This window comes from Notamacropus eugenii, chromosome 2, assembly GCF_028372415.1.
Source record: "Notamacropus eugenii isolate mMacEug1 chromosome 2, mMacEug1.pri_v2, whole genome shotgun sequence".
NCBI classification, from domain to species: domain Eukaryota; kingdom Metazoa; phylum Chordata; class Mammalia; order Diprotodontia; family Macropodidae; genus Notamacropus; species Notamacropus eugenii.
The window spans coordinates 389677474-389690735 of record NC_092873.1 but is presented as its reverse complement, the minus strand read 5'-3'; the positions used below and the strand labels follow the sequence as shown (position 1 = coordinate 389690735).

At 39.6% G+C, this 13262-nt stretch overlaps 1 protein-coding gene across 1 annotated transcript; it reads left to right on the top strand.

Moving 5' to 3' along the window:
- Positions 1 to 290: 290 nt before the first annotated feature.
- Positions 291 to 5125, top strand: EXOC8 (exocyst complex component 8). The gene has a single exon (XM_072647478.1). It carries the CDS (start codon positions 291 to 293, stop codon positions 2475 to 2477), a length of 2187 nt encoding a protein of 728 aa, XP_072503579.1. The 3' UTR covers positions 2478 to 5125.
- Positions 5126 to 13262: the final 8137 nt, after the last annotated feature.

Here is a 13262-nt window from a genome sequence, read left to right as displayed (position 1 = left end):
CCGGAGGGAGTTTCCCAGTCGCCGCCTCCTGCTTTTCTTCCTCTCTTAGTCTTAAGTGTTTTTTTTTTTTTTTTTTGCACAGGCGCAGCAGTCAGGTGGCTTCATTTTCCTGACACCCCTTAAGCCCGCCCTCGGCGCGCATGCGTCGTGATTGGCAGCCAGCGCCGGCCGACTCCTTCCGCGCAGGCGCATTCACTTCGCTTCCGCCCGTCTCCCCCGGTCCCTGAACTCCGTCGGAGTTGGGTGGGTCTCGGCGGCCGCGGAGACCGTGACAGTGACTGGGGGAAGCGATGACCATGGCCATGTCAGACAGCGGGGCGAGCCGCCTGCGGCGGCAGCTGGAATCGAGCGGTTTCGAGGCGCGGCTGTACGTGAAGCAGCTGTCGCAGCAGTCGGACGGCGACCGGGACCTGCAGGAGCACCGGCAGCGGATCCAGGCGCTGGCCGAGGAAACGGCCCAGAATCTGAAGCGCAACGTGTACCAGAACTACCGGCAGTTCATCGAGACGGCGCGCGAGATCTCCTACCTGGAGAGCGAGATGTACCAGCTCAGCCACCTGCTGACGGAGCAGAAGAGCAGCCTCGAGAGCATCCCGCTCACCCTGCTCCCCGCCGCCGCGGCCGCCGCCGCCGCCGCGGGAGCCGCCGCCGGGGCCGAGGAGGGCGGCGCGGGCGGCCCGGGAGGCCGAGACCACCTGCGAGGCCCGGCCGGCTTCTTCGCGGGCCACGGGGGCGCCGCCCGGGACAGCCAGAGTGCGGGCGAGGAAGGCAAGCAGCGCACGCTGACCACCTTGCTGGAGAAAGTGGAGGGCTGCAGGGACATGCTGGAGACCCCCGGGCAGTACCTGGTCTACAACGGGGACCTGGTGGAGTATGAGGCGGACCACATGGCCCAGCTGCAGCGGGTGCACGGTTTTCTCATGAACGACTGCCTGCTGGTGGCCACCTGGCTGCCCCAGCGCCGGGGCATGTACCGCTACAACGCCCTCTACCCGCTGGACCGTCTGGCGGTGGTGAACGTCAAGGATAACCCGCCCATGAAGGACATGTTCAAGCTGCTGATGTTCCCCGAGAGCCGAATCTTTCAGGCGGAGAATGCCAAGATCAAAAGGGAGTGGCTGGAAGTGCTGGAGGAAACCAAGCGGGCCCTCGGCGAGAAAAGGCGAAGGGAACAGGAGGAGGCCGCCGCCCCGCGGGGCCCGCCCCACGTCTCTTCGCAGGCCACCAACCCATTTGAGGACGATGAAGAGGAGGAGGAGCCTACTTCTCCCGAGGTCGAGGAGAAAGTGGACTTATCGATGGAATGGATCCAGGAGTTGCCGGAGGACCTGGATGTTTGTATTGCCCAGAGGGACTTTGAAGGGGCGGTGGACTTGTTGGATAAGTTAAACCACTATCTGGAGGGCAAGCCGTGCCCACCTTCTGTAAAGGAGCTGAGGGCCAAAGTGGATGAGCGAGTCCGGCAACTCACTGAAGTGCTAGTCTTTGAACTTTCCCCCGATCGTTCTCTAAGAGGCGGTCCTAAGGCCACTCGAAGGGCAGTTTCTCAGTTAATACGACTTGGCCAGTGTACCAAGGCTTGTGAACTGTTTTTGAGAAATAGGGCAGCAGCTGTGCACACTGCCATCAGACAGCTGCGAATTGAAGGTGCCACTTTACTCTACATTCACAAGTTATGTCATGTATTCTTCACCAGCCTTCTTGAGACTGCTAGGGAGTTTGAAACTGATTTTGCAGGCACCAACAGTGGTTGCTACTCTGCCTTTATTGTTTGGGCCCGTTCAGCCATGGGCATGTTTGTGGATGCTTTTAGCAAGCAGGTATTTGACAGCAAGGAGAGCTTGTCTACAGCAGCCGAGTGTGTAAAGGTGGCTAAGGAACATTGCCAGCAGTTGGGTGATATTGGGTTAGACCTTACTTTCATCATCCATGCACTCCTGGTGAAGGATATCCAAGGAGCTTTGCACAGTTATAAAGAAATCATAATTGAGGCCACCAAGCACCGAAACTCTGAGGAAATGTGGAGGAGGATGAACCTGATGACTCCAGAGGCCTTGGGGAAACTCAAAGAGGAGATGAAAAGCTGTGGGGTGAGCAATTTTGAACAGTACACAGGGGATGACTGCTGGGTGAACCTAAGCTACACAGTAGTGGCCTTCACTAAACAAACTATGGGCTTCTTGGAAGAAGCTCTGAAATTGTATTTTCCAGAGCTGCATATGGTGCTTCTAGAGAGTCTTGTGGAAATAATATTGGTTGCAGTTCAACATGTGGATTACAGTCTCCGATGTGAACAGGACCCAGAAAAGAAAGCCTTTATCAGACAGAATGCATCCTTTCTATATGAAACAGTCCTCCCTGTGGTGGAAAAAAGGTTTGAGCAAGGTGTAGGAAAACCTGCCAAGCAACTCCAAGACTTGAGGAATGCATCTAGACTTATTCGAGTAAATCCTGAAAGTACAACCTCAGTGGTCTGATACACAGCACTTGTATTTTTTTTTTCCAGAGAGGTCTGTTTGTCTATATACAGCATTACTAGTATATTATTTATATAACACATTAAAATCTTCTTTATATCCCAGAACATAGTTTAAAAAAATAAAAGTAAAAAAGGTCATCTCTTATGTAGCAGTTCAAGATGAGAATGTGAAGAATGAAAAAATGGTTAAATTTTATCAAAGGAGTAAAAATCCATTAAGATAATTTGATTTCATCTAATATATTCTTTAATTACCCCTATTCCTTATACCTTGTTGGTCATACCACAGTACTATGCTTCATGATCCTAGGGGCCAAATCACATTTGTTGTATTATTTGTGGTATTTATGCAGCACAGAGAAATATATCTATAATTACATGCAAATCAAACATGTCAACACTTTGTTTCCAAGTTCTGTAAGTCACTGGACTACCAGAAGAATTTTCTGTTTATCTTCAAAGGTATAGTGCCATATAATTAACCCAATTTGCTTCCCTTTAAAAAAAAATGTTATTCAGCAGCATAGTCAAAAAATATTAGCAAACTTAACCTTAGGGTAAATTTCAGACAAAAATGTTCAAGAAGACAGTTTATTTTGTTGAAACTGAGACTATGCCAGTCACTTTAGTGTATTAGAAAGAAACGAGTTAATAAAAATAAATTGTGCAATTAATTTTGTTAGCACAATTGGAATAAACTTAATTACATTTAGTTGGTTATTGTCCTTTAAAAATCTGCTTTGGAAACAAAATGCTTGGAAAACCAAAGTGCTGTGACAGTCATTTGTTTCTTGTTCTTGAATTTTAATTTCATTTTCTTTGTGACATATAACAGTGTGAGGAATATTTAACACCATTAACTGCTTGAGAGTTCCACTTTTGGATTATACACTGTCTCAGACTGCAGGTAGGGGAAAAAGTCCTTAATGAGGAGTCTAGCCTCTTAATCAGGAATCAGAAGAATGATTATAGAATGTTATTTCTCAAACACAAATGTATTCTACCACATTTTACTGGTATTAATTTCAAGAAAATTGCATTTGAATGTTGTAGAAACCGCTGGTAAGTCTTATTCTTGGTTCACCTTTAAAATGAATGTAATGCTTCAGCTTCATTAAATACGAAGTGCTTTTAAAGAATCTTGGGCTTCCCAAGACTATTTCGACTCACTGTTTCAGCTGTCTGATGGATAGATAATAGTCCTTACGCTCTGCCTCCTTTTGTAGCACTCCACCATGGTTGCACAGGACCATGGGCCATTAAAAATTTTTTTTTTGATTAATGAGTTTCTATGGCCAAATGTTTTGTCACCTTATAACCTGCATTCTGTCCTTAGATAACAGACTGGGGGACTAAATCTAGTAGGACCTTCCAGAGTGTATGCTTTGCTGGCTTAGCCTTTGAGAACCCAGGATGTTCCATGCCATGATGGGAGAGTATTGGAATACAGCAGCCTATTCTTTCCTTGGCTCCTAGTTGTTGTAACTTCTGTCACAGGTGCCATTTTTGAAGGTGTCCTTTCTGTTATTTAAAAATTGGCATAATGTGAAAATTATATGTAGTTGTAGATGGATTCCTTGTAATCAAAGTTTCATGACTTAATTAGGAATACACTAAAGTAGCCAGCTATGTTTAAAATGTCTAAAGGCACCAAAATTTCAGATTTATTTGGCTAGTTTCACAAAACCTCAGAGTTATTTTGATGGGAAGAAGCCCACATATGTCAGGTGGGCAGAGAAAATTAAAATATACCTTGGTTAATGCTATTAAAAGATTCAGTTTCAAAAAGTTGGGGGAGAGGAGCAGTATTAGTATTTTTATATGCCATTTAATGTTTTTAAAATCTTATGGAAGCAAACCTCTGTAAATGTATGATGTAGAATATTTGAAATGATGCTGGCAAAATTAAGGTTTTTTTAAAATTCAAAAATAAGGCATTAAGGAATGAAAATTTAAGAAATGTGCACACATCTTATTAATGCTTACTTTGAATAGGCTGCTTTTTAAAAACTAGCATCATTGGGAATTTTCCATGCTATGTGCTGCTTTACCATAGTTGTAACTGGTAGAAATATGGTTTTGGTGGATATTCTAGAGTAATCAGATGATTAAAACTCAACAAAGTGAGGGTGGCTTTTTTGCCAAATTGGAACCATTTGTGTAGCATTGTTAGAAGTGGGTTAATATTAGGTCCCATAGTGGTGCACTCTGATTTTTTCATTTCTGTTAAGTTCCAAAGCAGGTTCTAAAAAGTGAATGTAGTTAGGAAATACTTTGAAATGGAATGTAGAGTGTAAGATTAAGCTTGAATTGATTGCCTTTCCTACTTCTATTCAGGAGTAGAGAACACAGATGATTTAAATAATTCCTCTTCAGAAAAGCTCTGTGGAACTCAGGCTTGTTACTTGTTCAAAGCCCCTTTTTACATAACTTGCACCGACTCAAATCCATTTTTGTTTAAAATACTATCTATCATAGTTCATCTAGGCAGTATCAGCATTTTATAACTGAAAATTTGGGGCATAAATGACAGAAAGTGTTGTATAAAGTAAATACACATTTTTCATATTGGCATTGCTGTGGTGTGAACGGACATTTGAAACTTAAAAAAAATAAAACCTCAAAAGTTTCTTACACTGGACAAAATGTCATGGTGGCATATTGTATTTCCTTTCTTTGATCATTAATGTTTTATGTTTCATTTCTGTTAAATTTCATTGTTTAATTTCTATTCTTGAAAGAGCCACTTAATGGGGGAGCTGTAGGTATCTTGATTATTCCACCTATTCATTGAGTCATTGTAACTTGAAGAAATTACGCTTCTTAATCGACTTGTGCTGTTTAGTAAGCATTTCACAAAAACAGGATGTGAATTTACTTGAAAATACATTTTATACCAAATCCAGATATATTCTGTATAACCTCTCAGTTGCAAAATTCTCCAAAGATAGAATTTACCCAAAAAGGAATTAACAACCACACAATTTAGGTGTAAAAAGACCACTATATGATTTTTCGGAAATGTGACATGATTGGAGCAATTACATATATTCAGTCAAGATGTATTTGTTTTGTTCTTTGCACTATTTTTAGGACTAATGATGTGCAGTGTACCCTTAACTATCTCTCGCTGTGGAAATAAAACTGTATTGTGGTACTGACTCCCCTACAGTTGGATTTCCAAGGTGGTAGAAGTCAATGTGGAATGCTGTAGTTAGAGAAAGCACCATTGACAAGGTGAGATTCAAGCTGAGTCTTGCAGGATAGGAAGGATTTAGATGGGTGGGGACAAGGAAAGAGTTTTCCCATACAGGGTAATAGCACTGGCAAAGATACCAAGACAGGAATCAAGACAGCATAAACATACATATGAGAGGGTAAAAAATCTTGCCTGACTGATTAGAAGAATTACCCAAAAGTGAGATGTATTGCTGGATTTCTATAGTTTCACAGGGTTTTTCATTAAGATGAACAGAATCCTACCAATTTTAATTCTTGTTTGTTGGTAAATGCTTCTTTGTGGTAAATTAATGTCCTCCAATGGAGGGAAAATGAGGGAGAGCATATACACAAGACATTTGTACCCAAAGTAAGTTTGAAAGATAGTCTTTACAGCCAATCAAGGCCTCCAATGGGTTGGAGACAAGGGTGATGCAAAGCTCCAGGTCTTTAGACAGTAAAATTTGTGCTGAGGAGATGCCACTCCCTAACTCGGTCCCTGTGACCTGACTTCCCTGTAGCTAACAAAGATGACTTCCTAACTTTTCTTTATTGTATGGGCAAGGTCCCATCTTTGACTCTGTGTTAGTTTCCCTCATTTCCCTAATGGTCATGGGAAAGTGATGAATCGGGAAGCCAGGCATTTTCTGTTATTTCCCTTCCAGATCTGTGCCGTGAGGGGTTTGAGCATTGTAATTGTAGAAGACAATCTGACCCACCCCATGACTGACTTCGGACTTGTTCTTATAGGGATAGGGGCCTCTGGACTCCATGAAACTCCACCTTGAACAATCAGCTTCAGATTGACAGTGGTACTTTATGAGTTCATACAAATGACACAGGTTCTTACGTTTGTTCATACCTCAAATTCTTATACCGAGTGAACTTCATTCTCCCAAGCCATTCTCTAGACCAGAGATGTCAAACTTGGACAATGCCCACAAAACTCCCATAGCGGTAGGCCTGAACCAGATTAAAATAAAATTGAGAAATATTTATCAAAATAAGTAAAAACACAGTGCAACACAAATAATGTTAATTTTTGGTTTTCTGAGTTTATTGACTGCATATTTACAGCCACCAGGATCTGTTTCTGTTTCAGTTTGACACCACTGCTGTGGCCTATAAGTCATTTTTAAGGTACATTGAAAAGTTTAACACTGACTCAGTACTTTTGCTTAGTACTTCATACAATGATGTGTTTTATGTCCATGAGATGACCTAGCAGATAATTATGGGCTAGACTAGAACCCAGCAGCTGTCTTGGGAGGTAGTGGATTCCTCCTCCATCAGAAGTTTTTAGGCAAACTGTAATGACTATTTGTCAGGGATTCTGTTCAATCACAGGATGCACTATATAGATGACTTCTAGAGTCACAGCTCTGAGATTCTGTGAGAAGTTATATACTAGGAAAGGGGGGGAAATAAGGCTGGCTCACACTGTAATACACCTGATGTGATCATTTAGCCACTGTTGGAAAATCTCCAAGGAAGTGGGAACCTTTCTGGGGATCTGATTGCACTTTCAAACAACTCTAATTGTTTTTTAAAAATGTTTTATTTTCTCCTCAATTACATGTTAAGACAATTTTTTTAACATTTGTTTTCTTTTTTTAAAGTTTTCAATTCTGAATTCTATCCCTTTCTCCCTCTCCTTTCCTGAGACAGTAGGCAATCAGATATCAGTTGTACATGTGCAATCACGTAAAACATTTCCATATTAGTCACTTTGTACAAGAAGACTCGAATAAAAGAAAAAGAATGAAAGTGAAAAAAAGCATGCTTTAGTCTGCATTCAAACTAACAGTTCTTTCATCATTAGTCCTTTGGAATTTTCTTGGATCATTGTATTTCTGAGAAGAGATAAGTCATTCATAGTTCTTCATCGAATAATATTGCTGTTGCTGTGTAAAATGCTCTCCTGGTTCTGCTCACTTCACTCAACATCAGTTAATATAAGCCTTTCCAAGTTTTCCTGAAGTCTGCCTTCTCATCTTTTTTTTATAGCACAATAGTATTCCGTTACATTCACATACCGCAACTTGTTCAGCCATTTCCCAGCTGATGGGCATTCCATCAGTTTCCAATTATTTGCCACCACAAAAAGAGCTGCTATAAATATTTTTGTACATATAGATCCTTTTCCCATTTGTTTGATCTCTTTGGGATACAGACCTAAAAGTGGTATTGCTGGGTCAAAGGGTATGCACATTTTTATAGCCCTTTGGGCACAGTTCTAAATTGCTCTCCAGAATGGTTGGATAAGTTCACAACTCCACCAATAGTGCATTAGTGTTCCAATTTTCCCAGATCTTCTCTAACAGTTATCATTTTCCTGTTTTATCTTGTTAGACAATCTGATAGGTGTGGTGTGGTACCTCAGAGTTGTTTTAATTTGCATTTGTCTAGTCAATAGTGATTTAGATCATTTTTTCATATGGCTATAGATAGCTTTAATTTCTTCATTTGAAAACTGCCTGTTCATATCCTTTGACCATTTATCAACTGAGGAATGATGTATATTCCTACAAATTAGATTCAATTCTCTTTATATTTGAGAAATGAGGCCTTTATCAGATTTTTGTTGCAAAATTTTTTCCCAGTTTTGTGCTTTTAATTTTATTTATATTGGCTTTGTACAAAAGCTTTTAAATTTTATATATTCAAAATTATCTTTTTACATTTTATATTGCTCTCTATCTCTTATTTGATCTTAAATTCCCCCATTCTCCATAAATCTGACAGATAAACTATTCCATGCTCTCCTAATTGGCTTATGGTATCACTATGTGTAAATCATGTACCCTTTTTGATCTTATCTTTGTATACTGTGTTAGATGTTGACTTATACCTAGTTTCTGCCATACTGTTTTTCTAGTTTTCTCAGCAGTTTTTGCAAAATAATGAATTTTTGTTTCAAAAGCTTGGCTCTTTCACTTTGTCATATACCAGATTACTATGGTCATGTACTGTAATGTAATTTGTAGCCAATCTATTCCACTTATCCATCACTCTATTTCTTAGCCAGTATCAGATTGTTTTGATAATTATTTCTTTATAATACAGTTTGTTTGCCTTTCTTCACATTTTTTTCTTTGATTCTCTTGATATCCTTGACCTTTTATTCTTCTAAATGAATTATATTATTTTTTCTAGCTCTGCAAAATAATTTTTTGATAGTTTGATTGGTATGGCACTGAATAGATAGATTAGGTAGAATTGTAGCTCTTATTATATTGGCTTGACCTACCCATAGGCAATTAATATTTTTCCAGTTGTTTAGATCCGACTTTATTTATGTGGAAAGTGTTATGTAGTTGTGTTTGTATAGTTCCTATATGGTAGATAGACTACCAAGTATTCTATATTGTCTCCAATTATTTTAAATGGAATTTCTCTTTTTTATCTTTTGTTGCTGGACTTTGTTGGTAAGAGATAGAAATGCTGATTGTTTATATGGGCTTATTTTGTATCCTGCAACTTTGCTGAAGTTGTTAATAATTTTAAGTGGTTTTAGTTAATCCTGTAGGATTTTCTAAGTATAACATCATATCAGTTAGAGTGATAATTTCATTTCCTCATTGCCTATTCTAATTCCTTCAATTTCTTTTTTTTCTCTTGTTGATATAGCTAACATTTCTATTGTAATATTGAATAATAGAGGTGCTTGCTTCACCCCTGTTTGTATTGGGAAGGTTTCTGGCTTATCTTTATTATAGGCAGTGTTTGCTGGTAATTTTAGATAAATATTATTCATCATTTTAAGGTAAGCTCCATTTATTCCTATGCTTTCTAGTGTTTTTAATAGGAATGAGTATTGTATTTTTGTCAGAGACTTTTTCTGCATCTATTGAGATGTATAGTTTCTGTTGGTTTTGTTATTGATATGGTTAATTATGCTGATACTTTTCCTAATATTGAACCAGCCCTATGTTCCTGGTATAAATCTCACCTGGTTATAGTGTGTGATCCTTGTGATATATTGCTCTAATCTCTCTGCTAGTATTTTATTTAAAATTTTTGCATCAATATTCATTAGGGAAATTGGTCTATAATTTCTTTTCTCTGTTTTGACCCTTACTGCTTTGGGCATCGGCACCATTTTTGTGTCCCAAAAGAAATTTGGTAGCACTTCTTCTTCATCTGTTTTTCCAAATAATTTATATAGTATGGGGATTACTTGTTCTTTAAATGTTTAGTAGAGTCTGCTAGTGAATCTATCTGGCCCTGGGGATTTTTTCTTAGGAAGTTCATTGATGGCTTGTTCAATTTCTTTTCCTAAGATTGGGAACAACCCTAATTGTTAAGAAGTTTTGCCTAACGTTAAGTATCTGGGATCTAACAACAAATCTAACCTCTCCTCCATACAATAGCCTTTCAAGTTCTGGAAGACAGCTATTGTGGCCTCCCTGTGTTTTCTTGGCTAAAACCCAGCTTCTCCATTCAATCCTCACATGACACAGACTCGACCTGTTTGCCCTAATCTGAGCATTATCCTTCTTAAACTGCAGTACCCAAGAATTAAACCCAGTTTTCCAGATGAGGTCTGGCAAGGGCAGTGTACAGTGGGACCACCAAGTACCTCTTCCTAGGGGCAGCTAGGTGGTGCAGTGGATAGAGCACCCGTGCAGGAGTCAGGGGCACCTGAGTACAAATCTCACCTCAGACACTTGACGCTCACTAGCTGTGTGACCTTGGGTAAGTCACTTAACCCCAGTTGCCTCATCCTGAATCATCTCCAGTCATCCTGATGAATATCTGGTCACTGGATTCAGATGGCTGTGGAGAAGTGAGGCTGCACAGCTCTCCCTCACTCAAAACAAAGTCACTTTTTGATTTTCTGTCACACCACCGACTCATTAAGTTGGTAGCTGACTAAACCACCAAGATCATTTTCAGAACAACCTTTGCATTTTCTAGGTGAAGTTGATTTTTTTTTTCATCCAAGTGTAAGACTTTACATTTATCCCCTGTGTGATTTCAACTTAATAGATTCAGGCCACTGCTTTATTTAGTTGGTCAAGAACTCTATTATCTCCTATGTTGACTATCTCTTTACACCATTTACAAATTTAATGTGCATGCTATCTATATATCTTTATCCAAGCCACTGATAAAAATGTGAAATGGCAGAAGGCCAAGCACAGAGCCTTGGAAGTACTCCACTAGAGACCTCTTGCTAATTTGTCATTGAAATAGTACCAGCTATTCTTTGAGCCCTGCCCTCCTACTAATTCTGAATCATCTAATTACATTCTTTTCTAATCTATCTTTCCACAAGAGTAGCAATAGCATGAAATACTTTATCAAAAGCTTTCCCAAAATCTAGGTAAACTATACTGACATTGAAACCTTGAAGTTCATTAATGACTCCCTCGTTTCCAAATGTTCCCTTTGCAGTCCGCAGCCTCTCTGACCTGTTTGCTGAACTTTGCAGTCTGTCAGCAATTTCCTCCTGAATATTGTCTTGTTTCTTGGCTTCTGAGACATTGTCTGATTATTCTGTTCCTCTTTGCTCATTGCAATTCTTCCTCCAATGCGCTGTGTGGGCACCTCTAAAGATAGCTAGGTAGCAATGGAGTATTGAAATCGAATCAGGAAAACTCCAGTTCAAACCATTCTCAGACACTTATAACTTAGGTGAACTTGGGCAAGTTGCTTAACCTCAGAGCCCATTTCCTCATATGTAACAATGAGGATAACGATAGCACAGTTTCACAAGATTGTTGAGGAGATCAAATGATCAAATGTGTAAAATACAAACCTAAATGCTGGCTATCATTATTATTACTGTCTTCAGCCTCTTCTTTTCATGTGCTTTCTCCCTTGTAGATCTCATATGCTTCCATGACTACAGTCATTGGCTCCCAAATCTCTAGCTATCTCTATCCTTTCCCCTAAGATCTAATTCCACATCTAAATGCATGTTGAATATCTTTACTTGGATGTCCCATTACTACCCTTAAATTCAGTATGTCTTTGTTCTATATTCTGCTTAAATACCTTGATCAGTAGAACTCTTCCCATCCCAGAGGAGTCTGAATTTATTCCTCACTGGTTACCAAACGCCTTCTTATCTCCCTATCCTTCTGGTATTGATTCCTAGTCAACCAAAGAATAAATCTCTCTATCCTCTGCTTCCTGGTCCTGCATCCTTATACACTTTAACCCTACCTCTTCAATGTTCCACTCCATATTTGCCTGTCATTCCAATGTGCACTCAGAACTACAATTCTATAAATAACAAACTTCTCTTCATTTTGGACCTCTTTTATGCTCTTTCCATCCTTTAGCTCTCTCTTAGACCAGGTTCCCCCTAGATAATATTAATTTTTTTACCATTATTTTCAGTACTTTTTACATCCATCTTCTCTCATACTCCCTGACTCAGTCATGCTAGTGGAGGAGCCAGTAATAATAATAGTCAACAACTAGCATTTATATAGCACTTTAAAATTTGCAGAGCACCTTACACATGTTATCTCATTTGGTCCTCACAACAACCCTGGGAGGTAGCTGCTGTGATTATCCTCAGTTTAAAGATAAGGAAACTGAGGTTGCTTTGACCAGCTAAGGAAATGTCTGAGATGGGATTTGAACTTAGATCTTTCAAACTCCAAGTCTAACACTTTATCAACTGCACCATCTAGCTACAAAGGGCATTCTCTATGACACTAAGATAAATCTTGTGAACATTTATGATCATATGACTTCCTGTTCTCCATTACTACTATCGGACTCTCCTACTACAGTCATTCAGCAGTCTTTCCTGCTTTGAATTTTTCTCTCCAAAATTATTACCTAATCCAGATAATGTGGTGACTGTTATTGACTAACCCCTTGAGCATTCTCCGTCTTTTCTCAATGAGTTCCCCTAACTCCTGATCTCATATCTGAGCACTTCAAGTTTCATGTTGATGATCCTTAAAATACCTAAACCTCTCAGTATTTTAATCTGCTCAATTGTTATGACCTGTTCCTCTATTCTACCTCAGCTACTCAGATTAAACATTAAACTTAAACTTAATCTTGCTATCACCCACAAAGGTTCCACTTTCATGATCTCGAATTCTGAAATTCCTTTAGTTTATCACAGAGCTCCCTTCTCCTCAGTCCCTGCCTTTCCCTCCCTTTGTCCTATCTCTGAAGTTTAAATTATAAAGTTAAAAAGAAAGTAAAAGGAGAGGAAATAGATGTACATATTGTAGATGGCTTTCTCAAGAAGTTTGGCCATCAGCATCATAGGAAAGAATATAAAAATTGATGAGCTCATTGATCTAGTTGAAAACTTGAGTGATAAAGTTTGGCTTAATTATACTACACATCCTTTTAGGATTTAAATGGATCTACTTGCCTATGCCTTTAAATCCAAAGTACTCTGGCTCTCACTGGATGGCCAATAACAGGCTCCAGCCCTAGCCTCACTAGCTTATTGTTTGCCTTTGATGGCTCAGAGTGAGTGTAAATAGCAATTGTTTCTATTCTGGCCAGAAACCCTGAGTCTCTTCCCTTTCCTAGATTGATTGTTTTGTAAAAGCAAACTAGACCATCTTTTGCCTCAAGT

Excerpts from the sequence above, each read along its gene's own strand:
- EXOC8 (XM_072647478.1), top strand. The coding sequence starts at position 291 with ATGACCATGGCCATGTCAGACAGCGGGGCGAGCCGCCTGCGGCGGCAG.